At 35.7% G+C, this 15705-nt stretch overlaps 1 protein-coding gene across 5 annotated transcripts in view; it reads left to right on the top strand.

The window, feature by feature from the left end:
• WNK3 (WNK lysine deficient protein kinase 3) overlaps positions 1-15076 on the top strand; it is a 152580-nt gene extending 137504 nt beyond the window's left edge. For all 5 annotated transcript variants that reach the window (XM_041740785.1, XM_041740784.1, XM_041740783.1 and 2 more), the window contains exons 22-23: positions 5160-5362; positions 9422-15076. In XM_041740785.1, coding sequence (XP_041596719.1) covers positions 5160-5362; positions 9422-9751 — 533 coding nt within the window. In that variant the 3' untranslated portion in view covers positions 9752-15076. The remainder of the gene's footprint in view (positions 1-5159; positions 5363-9421) is intronic.
• The last annotated feature ends 629 nt before the right edge of the window (positions 15077-15705 follow it).

The following is a 15705-nucleotide window of genomic DNA, read 5'->3' as shown; positions in this document are numbered from 1 at the left end:
GGAGTCTGCTTCTCCCTCTGCCTATGTCTCTGCCTCTCCCTCTGTGTCTCTCATGAATAAATAAATAAAATCTAAAAAAAAAAACCCACATTCACCTTAGGCCCTTACTCTGCATTTTTGAAGTCCTTCTCTTTTCTCTTTTTCTATTATCTGAAAGAGCTTATTTCTTCTTTAACTGGAAGAATTTTCCAATGAAACCAGTTGGGCTCAGAGATTACTATTTAAGGACATTTTTCACTACAAATTCAAATTAGTTAATAGTAGTTGTGGGACTTTTCAGTTTATATATTTTGTGTTGAGTAAGTTTTGGTAGTTTGTAGGTTTTGAAGCTTGGTCCATTTCATCTAAGTTGTTCAATCTTTGTGTTTAGAGTTTATTATTACCTTTTCAAGCTCTTGGAAACCTGTAGTAACATCACCTATTTCTGATATTTGTTATTTTTGTCTTCTCTTTTTTCCTGTCAGTCTTGATAAAGGCTTATCAATTTTGTTGATCTTTTCAAAGAGATCCAGTGTTTGCTTTTACTGATTTTGTCTATTGTTTACCTGTTTTAATTTGCATTGATTTCTGCTCTTCATATTCTCTTCTTACCCATGCCTTGTTTTTATTTTGCCCCTTTCTCTAATTTCCTTAAATGGAAGCTAAGATTTTTTTTTTGTTGCTGAGATGATTTTTTAAAGATTTATAGGTAAAATCTTTAGGAAAAAACCCTATCTAGAGTGCTTATTTTTTATAAGAAGTAATGGACCCAGTTATTTTTTTTTTAAGATTTGTTCATTTATTTGAGAGAGAAAGCACACACACAAGAGGGGGGAGAGGCAGAGGGAGAGACTATCAAGCAGATTCCCCACTGAGTGTGGAACCCTATGCTGGCTCAGACCGAAGACCCAAGAGATCATGACCTGACTCAGAACCAAGAGTCGGCTGCCCAACCAACTGAGCCACCTAAGCGCCCCTGTGAATTTACCTTGTGAGTTGTAGCCTATCTTCTTTGGTCTGTTGTTCCAATGTTAGCTCAGTTGCATTGCCTCTGTGGTGTTCTTTGGATCTTTCCCACATGTGGGTCTCCAAGTGGTCAATCTCAGTCTTTGGCAGTTGTTTTAGTTCAGTTCTCATGTCTTTGGTGTACTGCATTTCTTGTTGCTGAGAGAAAGGAGTATGCTCAGGTGTGCCCCTTCATAATAGGAAGAGAGCATAAGGAAGTCTGTGCATGAATTTCTCCAGATTCCTGTCTTTTTCCCTTGCTGATCTATCATGCATCTTTTTGCTGTAATAAACTTAGCTGTGAGTACAACTACATGCTGAGTCCTCAGAACTTTGAATCACTGAATCTGTGAGTGGTTTTGAGGACCCTGAAACATAATTGCATAATCTCAATCCTCAAAAGAACTTTAAGGTAGATAGAAGTTAATGTCTGTCTTTTATAGGTAAGAAGACTAAAGTTAGTGAGGCTAAACAACTTCCCTAAGACCTAAGACCTCAGTTCATAATAGAGGGAATCCAAATCTGTTTAACCCCAAAGACTTGGTTATTTTTTATTATTCTGCATTGCCTCCCAATACCAAAAATTGTGTCTGCAGTGGGTTGAGAGGAAGCAATGGAGAATCATAGTGGATGATAGTGGTCTGAGATTGCTACATATAGATTGTAGTATTTGAGTTGGTCTTGAAGGATAAATAGACAGGATTAAAATTGGTGAAGTGCTGTGGGAAGAGTATTGTCAATAGGTAGAATTGCATGATATAAAGGCATGCAAATGGTAAAATTTAAGATTTATTTCCAAGAAAGAAAATATAACAGTTGAGTGAAATGGAGGGTTTACATTAGAATTAGAAGGTTTTTCTTACATACTTTACAAGAAGAACTTTTGGCTTGTCTATGCTCCAGTTTGGTGTAAGATAATTTATCTAACACATAATGATATGTTTAAGCTTAATACATGAGATATAGTATGTATAAGGATAATAAAAACCTGTTCTGCAAAGATAACCATGACTACTAACAATGACTTTACCACGTCAACAAGTTAAAAACCCACTGTTGTTGGTATTAAGAAACCTTTAGGGCAGCCCCGGTGGCTCAGAGGTTTAGCGCCACCTTCAGCCCAAGGCATGATCCTGGAGACCCGGGGGATTGAGTCCCACGTAGGGCTCCCTGCATGGAACCTGCTTCTCCCTCTGCCTGTGTCTCTGCCTCTCATGAATAAATAAATAAAATCTTTTAAAAATAAAAAGAAACCTTTAAGGGGGAGGAGGAAGAGGAGTGACACCGAAAATAGTTAGCTGATACTAATCTGGTGGTAGTGTGAAGAATATATTGGCTAGAGCTAGGGAGTGAGTCCATTTAGATCATTGTACTCACAGCATTCCATGTATGAGATGATTAAGGGCTTAGAGAATTATGGAAGTGAAAATAGGCAAGAGGTGTTGTATAGGATGAATTGCAATGATGTGGTAATGAATTAGATATTTGTCTGTTTTTGGTTAGATCCAAATGTTCAGAGTCAAGTGACTTGGAGAAAATGTGAAAGATATCACAGAAATAGGATACTTAGGTGAACTGTTATGTGTATTGAATTGAACAATTTATTGACATCCAAGGGGAAAAAACACATTTGGGTTTTGAAATTGGATTGAAGAGGAGTCAAGATCTGAGATAAGAGATGGGAACCCATTGCAGTTGGGTGGTCACTAAAACTATCTGAATGTGGGCATCACCTTGGGGAACAAACAAACAAACAAAAAGAACACCAAGTACCATACTCTGGTTTTATTCATTTCATCAGTAAGAAATGAATATTAAAGAACATCTTTGAAGTTAAGTAATGTCATAAGTAATGTTGACATTTTTTATAAATGGTAAAACATTTGTACAGTACTTCTTTTCATGTAGGTATTTTCTCGTTTGTGAACTTCAAATTAAGTGATCTTTTATGGTATATGAAAAACTCTTAAATGAAATCAATAAATAATTGTCCTTTTCATGTGTATAGTATAGTTAGGCCCTGGATAACGTTCAAATAACATTTTCTGCTTCTCATGTAGCACTTTATTCTTGATAACTTCTGGAAGGTATGTGTGTGCATATCATTCTGTTGCCTACTTAGGAGTCTTGCCCTTGGCCCCTATTTCATTTAAATACCTGTTTGGTTTGCTAATCTTTTCTTCACTTGCTGGCTTTTGTGCCACTGGTGCAACATCCATCATTACCATCAATTGAGATCACTTGTTCCATCAGAGCTGTACACAAGAATCCTGACATTGGGCTTTCCCTTAGTGCAGAAATGTTCTTAAATGAATGACATTCCAACTTAGCTTTATGTGACACAATTTTTTTTAAGAAACTAAGGGGAATAAGCACAAAAGTACTCCTTGGAAGAAGTGGGGTGGGCAAAAATGCTGGCACTAACTTGAATATGGTTCTGGCTATCTTCTCCTTTTTACTCCTGCCTGCTGACATTTTTCCAGGGTAAGAAGACAATCTTAGGTTTCAGCTCCAGAGTCTTACCCAATATCATTCTATTTGTTCCATCACTGGAGTTGATGGAGAATTAGATGAATGTGCAGAGGGATTACAGGAAAAAATGTCTTTATTATAGGCTGACTTGGTGTCTTTGAGTTTTAAGTCTTAGAAAAGGAGAATGAATGAATGAATGAATGAATGAATGAATGAATGAATAAATAAGAAAAGGAGAGACTTCCAGCAAAATTGGTATGTCCTTTTGGTATCTCATGGTTGCCCAAAATGTAGTATCCATGATTTTGATAAAACTCATTTGTATATGTGAATATGGTCCAATTAATTCATTAAGCTATTCTTAAGCAAATTTCATTAATATATTTTCATTTAAGATTTAATCTCCTTGAATCTAAGCTTTTAGTAGTGCAGAATTCGTTGAGAATCACAGATTTTGTATAAGCAATCATTAAGATTATCATGTTCCTCCTTTTGAAGCAATTTCCCCATTCATTTCCCAGTGTCTTCTGTGGTACAGTAGAAGGTACACTGACCTAATTGTCTGGATACCTGGGTTCCAGCTGAGCACATAGCCTCAGCTTCTGGATCCCATTCTTCTCATTGAAAAAAAAAAAAAAAAGAATACTTGTTGAGCCTATATCACAGGCCCGTTGTAAGTCTCAAAAATGATAAAGAAAATTACTTTGAAAATGTCAATATGGAGGCTTTTTGTATCATCTTCTGCAATTTCTATATTTTCATAATTTAAAAAGTACCATAATAAATGTACAAGAAATTTTCATATGCTTGTTTAATAAAATCCCTGAAAATGTTATTGTGCTTATATTTCACAACTCTATTTCCTAAAATTCATTTTAAACCCACTCTCTTAAGTTTTGCTGTGTAAATCAGAGGAATTGGAACTTCATGAATTTTTTCTGTGAAAATGATTTAGTGAATGTGTATAATAGTACTAAATAATTTAAAGACTTAGTGTGATGTTCAGATTAGGAAATTTTTTTTTTGGCAGAGACTTCTATAATTGATTTGTTTCATTTATTTGGACATCTTATGCTCTACAACTCTTGAGGTTCACAGACCATCTGCATTCTTGTTTCTGCCATTTATCATTAAACAAAAATATTGGTTAGAAAATTAGATTCTGGTTTTCTGATGCTGGTTGAAAGTCAGTATGGTATATTGAAAAGAGAGAGCATCCTTGTCTACACAGGCCTGATTCAGCTGGTAACTAATTGCAAGAACTCATCATACTTATTCTGGGGCTCATTCACCCATTATAAAACAAGTGGTTTGGATTAGACTTTTAAGATTCTTTGCAATTTTAACATTCTATGGTTGTTTTTTGAACTCTTCTAAATATCTATCTGAGGAAACTAACATAAAGATTATAATTGATACTGTTTTTAGAAATATTGTTTATTATATTTGACTTATAACTTATACCTTATTTGACTTAAACCAAGGTGACCATATAATTTGCCATCCAAATAGAGGAAACTTTTGAAAGCTAATAATTACTCCAGGACAACAGCTTTTAAACCAGAACTGTCCCAGATAAACTCAAATATCTGGTTACCCTATATGTACCCTATATGTGAATTTCTGTCAACAGCATTATTGGCCAAAATCAGTATTTATCAGTTTTAATTCCTTTTTATGATTTTCCTGTTTTTTTCTTCTAGATCCACTGTGTGTGGAAAGTAATGTAGCATCATGCCAGCAATCTCCAGCTAGTAAAAAAGGGATGTTCACAGACGACTTACATAAATTGGTGGATGACTGGACAAAGGAAGCAGTAGGAAATTCTCTAATTAAGCCAAGTTTAAACCAACTCAAACAGAGTCAACACAAACTCGAGACAGAAAACTGGAACAAAGTATATGAAGTAAGTTGGTTTTATGTGTTCCTCTTTATTTATGAGAACTAAAACCAGGGGCACCTGGGTGGCTCACTTGGTTAAGGATCTGACTCTTGATCTCAGCTCAGGTCATGATCTCAGGGTTGTAAGTTCAAGCCCCACATTGGGCTTCATGCTGGGCATGGAGCTTACTTAAAAAAAAAAAGAACTAAAACCATAAAAATTGATTCACTTAGGCCTATGGTTAAAATCACTATGAGAGAATGGTGTGATTTGACAACATAGAGATTTTTATCCTTGTCTAGATTCATTATGTCTTGGAGCAAATTATCTTTTAGATAAGGGGTCAGCAAAGTTTTTCTGAGAAGGGGCCAGCTAGGAAATACTTTCAAGCCATGTAGTTGCAACTAGTCAATTCTGTCATAGGGCAAAAGCAGCCATCGACAAATCATAAATGAGTGCATGTGGTTTTGTTCCATTAAAACTTGATTTGCAAAAAGAGGTGGCAGACTGTAGATTTCTGTCCCTTGTTTAAGACTCTTATACCTGAAAAAATAAACATCAAGTATCAAAAGAAAGCATCTGTAGCGAGGATTAATTCAGTCCTGTGGTACAAGAAAAGTTTGGGTTTTGAGGAAAAGGTATCATATGTTACATGTCAATATTCTTAGAACTATTAAGTGATCTCATTTGTTCAGTTTAAAAAATAATTTCAAAGCTTTTTAAGCTAGAATACTATAAAAGGCATCTTAAGTTTACAGATGAGATGCCTAGTTAATTGCATATGGCCTTAGTCAGATGTACATGCATTTGAGATATAGAAAGATGTCCTGAATGCATTCTGGATTGGGAAGAAGGCAGGCTTACAGAACAGTACATACAGTATTTGTTTAAAATTACGTATATTAGATATATGTATATACACATAGAAATGAGAAAAGCCATTAACAATAGGCTGGATGGTATAATCTGGGCCTTATTTTACTTTGTACTTCTGTGTTTGGATTTTTAAAGTATTTTTCAAAATTAGTAAATCTATTAAAATGTGTATCAGGGTTTAGAATCTGAACCCTCATAATTGAAAGAAATATATTTGTGTGTGTGTGTTGTGTTATGTATGTGTATATTTGTACACATGTATGTATGTATATATTTGTAGTCATTGTATATAGTTTAGTAAAGAAAGTCTGAAAATATGTTTAGTGTTAATCTTGAATAGAAATTTCAAAAACCTAGACTTCCCAAACTAGTAAGCAGCATATCTTCTTGGGGACTTTGTGTATTTATCTTATTCATGGCACTGATTTATACACAGATAGTATCACCATTGTAAAAATTGGAAGGCTTTAGAGGCAAGTTTCAAGGCATAAATGCATTGGTGCTGCCATTGAGAGATCCTCTGAATACTGTGAATGGAGACTTTTGTTGACTAGTAGGAGGGTGGTTTTTTGCAGTATAATGGGGGATTTTTGGAGGGAGAGTGAGTAGAAAATGGAGTATGAACAAAAGTGGTGAAGGACACAGAATTGGGTTCCAGTGTCAGCTCAGTCACTTACTAGTTGTGTGACTATAGGCAAGTCATCTGTGCCTCAATGTCCATGTCCTTAAAACAGACATACTTACCTGCCTTATAAGATTGCTGTGAGGGTTAAATGAGGTGTAATACCTATAAAGTGACTAGCACAAAGTAGTAATATTTTTGTATTTTGAGTTCAGTTGATTACATCTTTGTGTGGAAAGCTCATCTCCTAATCTAATGTTCTTGCTTGTTACTGGTCTGTGGCCTTACTTAGAAAATTTTGTCACAATTATGTCAGGCCCTTTACTTTGTGCCAAGCGCCCTACTAGGCACTGGGTTTGATGAGCAAAAACAAGTATGTGCTCTCTCTCATGGAACTTACACTCTGGTGGGACAGTTAGATATGAACAGACTAATATAAATAAATATAAAATTGTAGCTGTAATATGGACTACAAAGGAAAAATATAGGATATCATAGTAAGAGATTTGATCTAATAAAAGGAAGTCAAGCTTTCCCTGAGAAAGTGATGATTGAACAGAGATCTGAAGAATGAGTAGGTGTTGACTAGGTGAAAAAGGGAGGGGATATGATTCCAAGCAGAAAGAAGAGCATATGCAAAAGCCATGTATGGCTAAAGGGATCACAAGGGGACTGAAAATAGGCCCATTTGGCTGAAGTGAAGAGAGCAGAGAGGAGTTGGTGCACAGTGACTCTAAGGACGTTGGGAGGGCCTTAAAAGTAGTGATGATAAGGAACTTTGTCTATTTTAAGAAAGCTAGATAGCAAAAAAAAAAAAAAAAATTGGATAGCCATTGAAGCCCTAGGGTTAACATCACATTTGCTTTTTGAAAAGGTTATTCTGACTTGAAGCAAGAAGAAAGGATTTTTGGGGGTAAGGATACGAGTTGATAGATTGGTTAAAATTTAGTCACAGTAGTACAGATAAAGAGAAGTTGAGATGAAGAAAAGTGAACAGATTCCAAGAATGTTTAAGAGAGAAAATGGGGGAGCCTGGGTGGCTGAGTCCGTTAAGTGTCTGACTCTTCATCCCAGCTCAGGTCTTGATCTTGGGGTCATGAGTCAAGCCCTGCTTTAGGCTTCACACTGGGCATGGAGCCTACTTAAAAAAAGGAGATAGAGAAAATGGACAAGATTTAGTGATGGAATAGATGTATGGCAGAGGGAAGGTATCAAGACTAGGTTTCTGGCTGGCATTACTGGCTTTCATTCCAGCATGCCAATTACTGAGATGTGGAACATGTGTGTGTTTTGGTAGAGGAAAAGACCATGGGTTATTTGAATCTCAAATCCCTTTGAAATATGCAAGAGAAGGTTAAGTATAACAAATCATCTCTCATTGTCTTTTTTAAAAATAAAAATCACATTATTTGTAAAATAATATTGTTCATCATAGAATTTAATAAATGCAGTACAGATCTTAAAACAGCACCTTCTAATCCCACTACCTAGAAATTATTGTCACTAACTTTAGATAAACACCATTTCAGATATCTTTCTATGTCTGTATTTAGATACGTGGAAATGACTTTATAAAAATGCAATCATATATATATATGCTCTTTTGAATCAGAAGTATTAAATTTAATTTTACTTTAACAGGACAAAAACACTGATATGAAGAAGGGATTACTGAACTTGAAGTGAAAGTTTTTTTTCACCTCAAGAGATGTAGTCATTCATTCTTGAATCAAGCAAAAGCCTTTAGCTTTAGTTTGAAAGTTTATTTGAAAGGCTTTTAGCTTGACTATTCAGTTTAGAAGAACTAAGCATTTGGGACTGATACCAAACTCTAAGTGGGATTTATTTACTTTCATTAGACATATTATTACCATGTGCATAAGATTTCAGTAATCTCTGTATGTGTACATAATCACAAGAGGACATGATAAGAAGAGTCAGGCAGGAATATATTTTCACAATACTGCCAAAAACATAATTGTCTTGAGTTTAAACTTCCAAAAATGCTACAGGAACATTAGACTTTAAGGCAATGAGTAGAAGTGGGTAGGGAGGTGACATTTGTTGAGCACTTACTATATATGCCAGGCTCTTTTCCCTTGTGTCACACTAAATCATGCTTCTCTGTCTCCAAAGAATTATGTAGTAAGCTGGGCTATTATTGTCTGTGGTGCTGAATGAGAGAATTCATAGGGCTGGCAAAAGGAAATAAAGATAGAAGAGTAGTGCTAGCATAAAGAAAGGCGATGACACTAACTGGACAGACATTTAGCAGGGTCCTTGGAGTAGGCTGGAACTCTATTCAAATCGTTACCTCGCTATAAAGTTGCTTAGTGATATTAGGTGTTACCAATTTTGAGCTTCAGTTTCCTTAATCTGAAAATGCCTACTTTGCAGGGCAGTAGTGAAGAGGAAGTGAAAGAAGGTATGCAACAATGCTTGGTACACAGATAGGTGGTCTAAAAGTGGTACCCACTTATAGTAATAATGGGAATAGTAAGCCAGAAAGAATAGGAAGGAATATAGATGGGTAAAAGCATCAACCAAATGAACTGATCTTTTGTTTTTATTTTTGTTTTTGTTAGAATACTCCATCTACTATGGGCTACACATCAACATGGATTTCTTCTCTGTCCCAAATCCGTGGAGCTGTCCCAACCTCCATGCCACAAGGACTCCCACTCCCTTCATTTCCTGGGCCATTATCATCATATGGAATGCCCCATGTTTGTCAGTATAATGCTGTGGGGGGGCCAGGGTACCCAGTACAGTGGGTAGGAATTTCAGGAACACCACAACAGTCTGTAGTAATTCCTACTCAATCTGGGGGACCATTCCAGCCAGGAATGAATTTACAGGCATTTCCAGCTTCATCAGTGCAGAATCCATCTGCAATCCCTCCTGGTCCCAAATGAATCAGAGTAGATGATGAAGAAATGGGAGATTTTTTCAGAATTATTTTCAGGACACCTAAGATACTAAACGTTCTTCTTCTTGGGCTCTGCCACATTTTCCCTCATTTGAGTTTACTTTCCACTGTACTTTTTCATTCCATTGTGGTATTTTATATAGCTCATCATTCTGTAGAACTGTGCAGTTTGTACATAGAACGCTGCACACAGAAATGTTTTTTCACTTCAAATCCTATCCTCTTTGATACTTGATTTTTTAAAAAATACCGTTCAGAATGCTTTAATAAGCTCAGCTTGAGCATTACCATTTCCAGGACACTTTCCATGAATTGCTGAGAAGCCCCCATTTTTTACTGCTGCTATCTGCAGCTGGATGATACTTTAAAATGTATAAAAACTATTTAAATTGATATTCCCCAAACATGGATGAAGTGAGACCCTCCAAAAGCTGGAGTCTTATGGGATTCTTCACATGTTTATCTTAGGTTTACTTTCACAGAAGGCAGGGTAACTTACTGCAGGAAACATTTTGGTATATAAAATTAGAATAACTTTGTCAACCAATATAGACCGTGAGCCCTTTTTAATGTGATTTTCTTCCCGTCTTCACAGTAGGAGAAGTGAAGCCTTGTTTTAGGTGAGGCGGAGAGAAAGGAAAAAACAGAACTGTAACAGTTCCTTGATTCTGCAGATACTGTAGCTGCTTTAGGATTTCAATAGTAATTCAAAGCAGCTATCTCCTTGTTTCTCATGTGCACACTACATTGTTTTGGGGCATCTGAGAGGCATTGGTTTGGCTTGCATTCTTTTGCAAGGGATATATTGCAGCTGATATGAATCTCATTTTGGGGGAATCTTTGTATTCCTAACAAAGAGGATTCAAGTTACACCTCTCAATCCATTCTTCTGAAGTAAAATGTACTTGACAAGTTGGTTGTAGGTTTTGAGACTTACACATGAAACACTGGCTTTACAGGGTTCTAAGATGTGGGGTATACACTGTCCTGCAGTGAGATAGTAGACCCTCGAAGGACACTATTTAAGTTGCCCTTAGCTTTTTTTTTTTTTACTACAGTTTTTTTAGTTGTTATAATTTCTTATTAGTATATATAGCATCCTAGATGATTTTAGATCTTAGATGATTTTGGCAGCCTCTTTAAAATCTGAGAGAGATTACTGTCAAGTTGCACTTTACTGGGTTTTATCCAGTTTTAGGAGGAGGTGAGGCAGTGTCAAAATACACTTTTGGCTTTTGAGGAGGTTAACTATAATAATCTTAAAAGGCTAGTCACAGAGTTACCTAATGTTCAGTCTGTGAAACCCAAATAGAATTCTTAAATGGTATTAATCAACTACCACATATACATGTTTAAAATATTTTCCACTCTGAAAATTTCAAGCTCAAATTTCTAGTACACATTTACCTGATAATGAGCTGTCTACTGGTAAACATTCCAAAATTTCACCCAACATTTCTTTTAACAGATTTTCCTCCATATTCCCCTAAAATTTTTACCCTAAGAGCTTGCCAGGTAATGAGGAAAATTTAATAGGTATACATTTTTTTTTTTTGCATAGCCTACTTTGTGACATTCAGTACCCCTTTTCAAAAAATGTGTCTAATATTGCTTAGCTAAGGATCACACTAAACATCATAAAGATTGATTCTGTCATTATCCTTTGGGGTGTCTAAGGCAGCATTTTCAGAATTACCGTTTATAAGAGTCACAGTTTCTTTTCATAAAACATACTCTGGTTTGGGTGATTCTTTCTAAATCTTATGTACAGATTCTTCAAATTTCTTCTACAGTATTGGTTTTCAAGTTGCAGTGATTTTAGGACATTAGCATTAATGCAAATGCTTGCATTGCAGTATTTTCCATGTGTACAAAAACAATGCACCTAAAATCCATAATTCTTTAAAACTGCTCATGTTTTATTATAATAGTTGGTTTTGTGTAATTACACTAAGACTTACAACCTATAAAGTAAAAATCCTGCAGGTTTTAAGATCCCTTCTTCTCTAGATGTAATCTTTTTAAACCGTGTACCCCAGGATGAAAAAACCTCCATGGATGACATGCACAATTACATTTATTATTGACTGCTCTACATCAAATGTCCCACATTTTGCCACCACCTCTGTTTTATGTATAATTCATCATTCATTTGCCTGCAGACTTTTGCAGTGCCTTGTAATATTTAGAATCTTTTCAGATTTTTTTGCTGGAAAGAAAAGTAGTCTTCTAAAGTTTGAAGATGGTGAATAGTGTACTGCTGTCTCCGTGCTGACTGCAGTAGTTGGATTAACATATATGTTATGTATATATTATGTATATGTAACATGTATAAGTTTAAAAATACAGAAAAAGTGAGTTTGTGCAGAAATTAAGAAACGGTGTTACATCACTGTAGGTTTTTTTTTTTCCCATTACTTAAATGTTGATTCAGATTATAGTCACTTTGTGAATATTGGCTAGTTTTTTATCTAGGGGTTTTGCATTATTTCATAATTTTGTGAACTCATATAATAGTGCTATTTTCATCCTTGCTGAGGTGATTTTCCTCCCCAGAAATAATTAACTCTTGAGGTGAAGCTCAGAAATTCCCTTCTTACTTAACTATGAGCCTACTATATAACAGGAGCCTTCTTCCCATTTCCAAAAAAACACACAAACCTGTCCTTTTCATAGGAGAAAAACAGTTGTACTAAAGTACCCTGCTTGTAAAGTTTATTTGGGGGATAGTCTCTATGTTCAACCACCATGTTTACTTCTCAAAGTACAAGTCTGACAAATAGTACTGTATCTCCATATGTGGCAATGTGAGCATTTCATCATGAAGTACATGCTGCTATGTTTGTGAAGTTGGGTGTAACATCATAAGACTATGAAACCAGTATTGGTCTAAATCTAATGAAAATAACCCTATGTATATTTGTAGCAGTCTTGAATCTCTATTTAAGGTAATTTGCTGTAATATAACAAATATCCATTTTGTTTTTCATCCTTTTCTTGCCAATTTTATATCAAGCATGAATTCTAATGGTTTGACAGCAAAATTATCTGTGAAAGTTTAAAAGGCACTTTTCCGCTATAATTTTTGGATTGAGTGTGGAGTGTTATGTGCAGTATGATGGGATGTATCATTTTAGAACCCCATATTTAATTCCAGTCCAGTTACTTTTGTTTATCTACCTCGTTTTCAGTGCTGTTTGGGGGTACAGAAGTGAACACTGCCTGTGAAACTTGCTTTTTTTTTGCCTTGATTCTCAGTATACTTTCAGGTTATAAATCTGGCCTGCCTCCTAGTCCCAGTGCTAACCATGAGTTCGAGTTGAGAGGGACCATCACTCTGCCACCAATCTGTGTTTAAGTGATGAGAGCCATGTGCCTCTGCAGAATAAGCTTTGGGGATTTGTGGATGACAGCAGAGAAATAAATCCAGCTGGTGGCAATATAGGACTTGGTTTAGGGGTCAGTCATAAAATAAATGCTAAGAAAGTATCTAAATTAGACAGTACAGTGCCTGTAACTGTGCATCTTTTATTAAAGATGCATTTCTTGTCTGTGTGCCTAAAGGGCTAAAGGTTGAAATTGCTTTAACTACCACAATGAAATATTTGATAAATCCTATAGCAGTGGCCTGTCATTCAGCATACTGGTAGGTACTTGCAGTGGCATTTTGTTACCTTAAAATGGCTATATGCTTTTAGTTGAATTGTAGTTGGTGGTAACTGTTTATTTGATCTCTAAAGTTTATTGGAGGCATTGACTTTTTTCTTTGTTGTCTTTTCTGAATGATGAAATGATGCATTCCTTTTCTTTTTCCAGAAAACCTAGCTAATGTTTGTAAGCCACATGCTCCTTGTTTCACATGTTTACTGTAACACTACAGCATATTTAATGTTAGCAAATACTGTATTTCAGGCTTCATGCACAAATACATTCCTGAGGTTTATTTGATCAGTTTGAAATTTGGTTATTTAATCTTCTGTTTGGTTTAGAAAAACTTGAGATTTGAGGTGGTGTGCAGGCCATTTTCTACAATAGATTGTTCATTTTTTCATTCTGTAGTGTACTGGGGACTTTTTATCCCCCCCTTTGTTTTGAAGATGAACCAGAAAGGGGGTATGTTGTAGAAAAGGCCATTGATTTGATAAATGTAATTTCTGGGATTCAGTTTCTTTTAAAAACAATCCAGACTGTAAAATTGTGACACTCAAACTTGGTAAAATCCTTTGAAATTGGTATGAAATTTTGTTGGAGCCAAATGCTTTCAGATCATCATGGAAGTAGTCTTTGTATGTGAAGGATGAACACAAACATTGGTCAGGGTCCTTGCTAGCTAACATAGGCAGGGGCCTGGGATAGTGGCTAGGTTACACTGAAGTTATTTTCAACTGAGATAGTTGAAAGAGTATACAAACCACAGCTTCCATTCTGGAAGGTTTTCTTTTAATTAAAAAAAAAAACTCAAAAAGGCTAAAGTCAAGCAAGAAGGGAAAAGAGAAACTGGCCCCTTGAGAAAAAATGTGCGGGTGTAAAATAAACTCCTAAATGTGTGCTTGTCATCCTTTTAGGTTTTTGTTTTTGTTTTTTAAGTTGCATTTCTTTTTCACTATAAGCTAAGATTTCAGATTGAGGTTTGTGGTCTAGGACATACCCGCAGCAGAAATAGTGACTGATCGGAAAGTGCAGTTGTTCAAGGTCTGTCATGCTCAATCTCTTAAAGCTGTCATTTGTTTGATATGAATATTAAGCATGTAGACCTAGTGCAGCATGGGAGCCACTCAGGAAGTTTATGCAATTAATAAACTTTCATGCATAATTTACTATGAAGTATGCAGACTTTCAGCCACTTCTCTACACTTAACATTTAGTTGTCTATGTGAACTCTCCTTTCTTAATTGGGGAATGTAGCATTATATAGAATGTTGTTAAACTCAATTTTAATCCTTCTTGACATTTTTTTTTTTTTTGTAAACCAAGTGATCTGCCTTTAAGCAGTTGTCTGTTTTTGGTTCTTTGAAACTGTGATTTTTATTTCATTTGTACCCAGCCATTGTAAGTATTTTGTTTTGTTTCTTGGAAGTTTTGTTTTGAAACGAAAATAAAGGCTGTGTTATAAAATGAGTATGCTATCTTATTAAAATGCTTTCACAGTCACTGCAATCACCTGTCTTAAACTGATTCTTCATTTATCAAATGTAATTTAGCAGATTTAAAAAATGTAGTCCTAAATAAATAAAATCTTAAGAAAAAAAAGTGCAGCCCGGTAGCTCAGCGGTTTAGCGCCGCCTTCAGCCCAGGGCCTGATCCTGGAGACCCGGGATTGAGTCCCACGTTCAGGCTCCCTGTATGGAGCCTGCTTCTCCCTCTGCCTGTGTCTCTGCCTCTCTGCCTCTGTCTCTCTGCCTCTCTCTCTCTCTCTCTCTCTCCCTCTCTGTCTCTCATTAATAAATAAATAAAATCTTTTTAAAAAATTTAGTCCTATAAATTATGCTGGCTGAACAAATTAACCAAGATAATCAAGATTATCTCTTGATGTATACAGCTCTAGAAAAAATTGAGTTGTACCTCTTCTCCACTCTTGTCAAGGAACTATACTTGTAACTGTCACTATGATTTTCTGAGTATTTATTGTGTTATCTAGACTTTTACTTGTGATAGTTTTAATTCACAAAACAATCCTATACGCTAAATCTGTTACTGTCTCTACAGAGAAAATTAATGTATCGGAGAGATTAAAGAATTTGCCCTGGTAATATAGCTAGGAAATGGCAAAGCCTGAATCCAGAACCAGGTCTGTCTGACTCCCAAGCTCATGGGAAAAACCCCAGGCCACACACTTCTTGGATATACTGTAAGGAAAAGTAATGCAAATACATTTACAATAAGTCTTCATCTATTATTAGGATTAGTATGTACTCTTTTTAACATATCTTTCATTAGGTT

The sequence above is a fragment of the Vulpes lagopus genome, chromosome X, assembly GCF_018345385.1.
Source record: "Vulpes lagopus strain Blue_001 chromosome X, ASM1834538v1, whole genome shotgun sequence".
In the NCBI taxonomy this organism is placed as follows: Eukaryota; Metazoa; Chordata; class Mammalia; order Carnivora; family Canidae; genus Vulpes; species Vulpes lagopus.
This window is presented reverse-complemented; position numbering and strand designations above follow the sequence as displayed.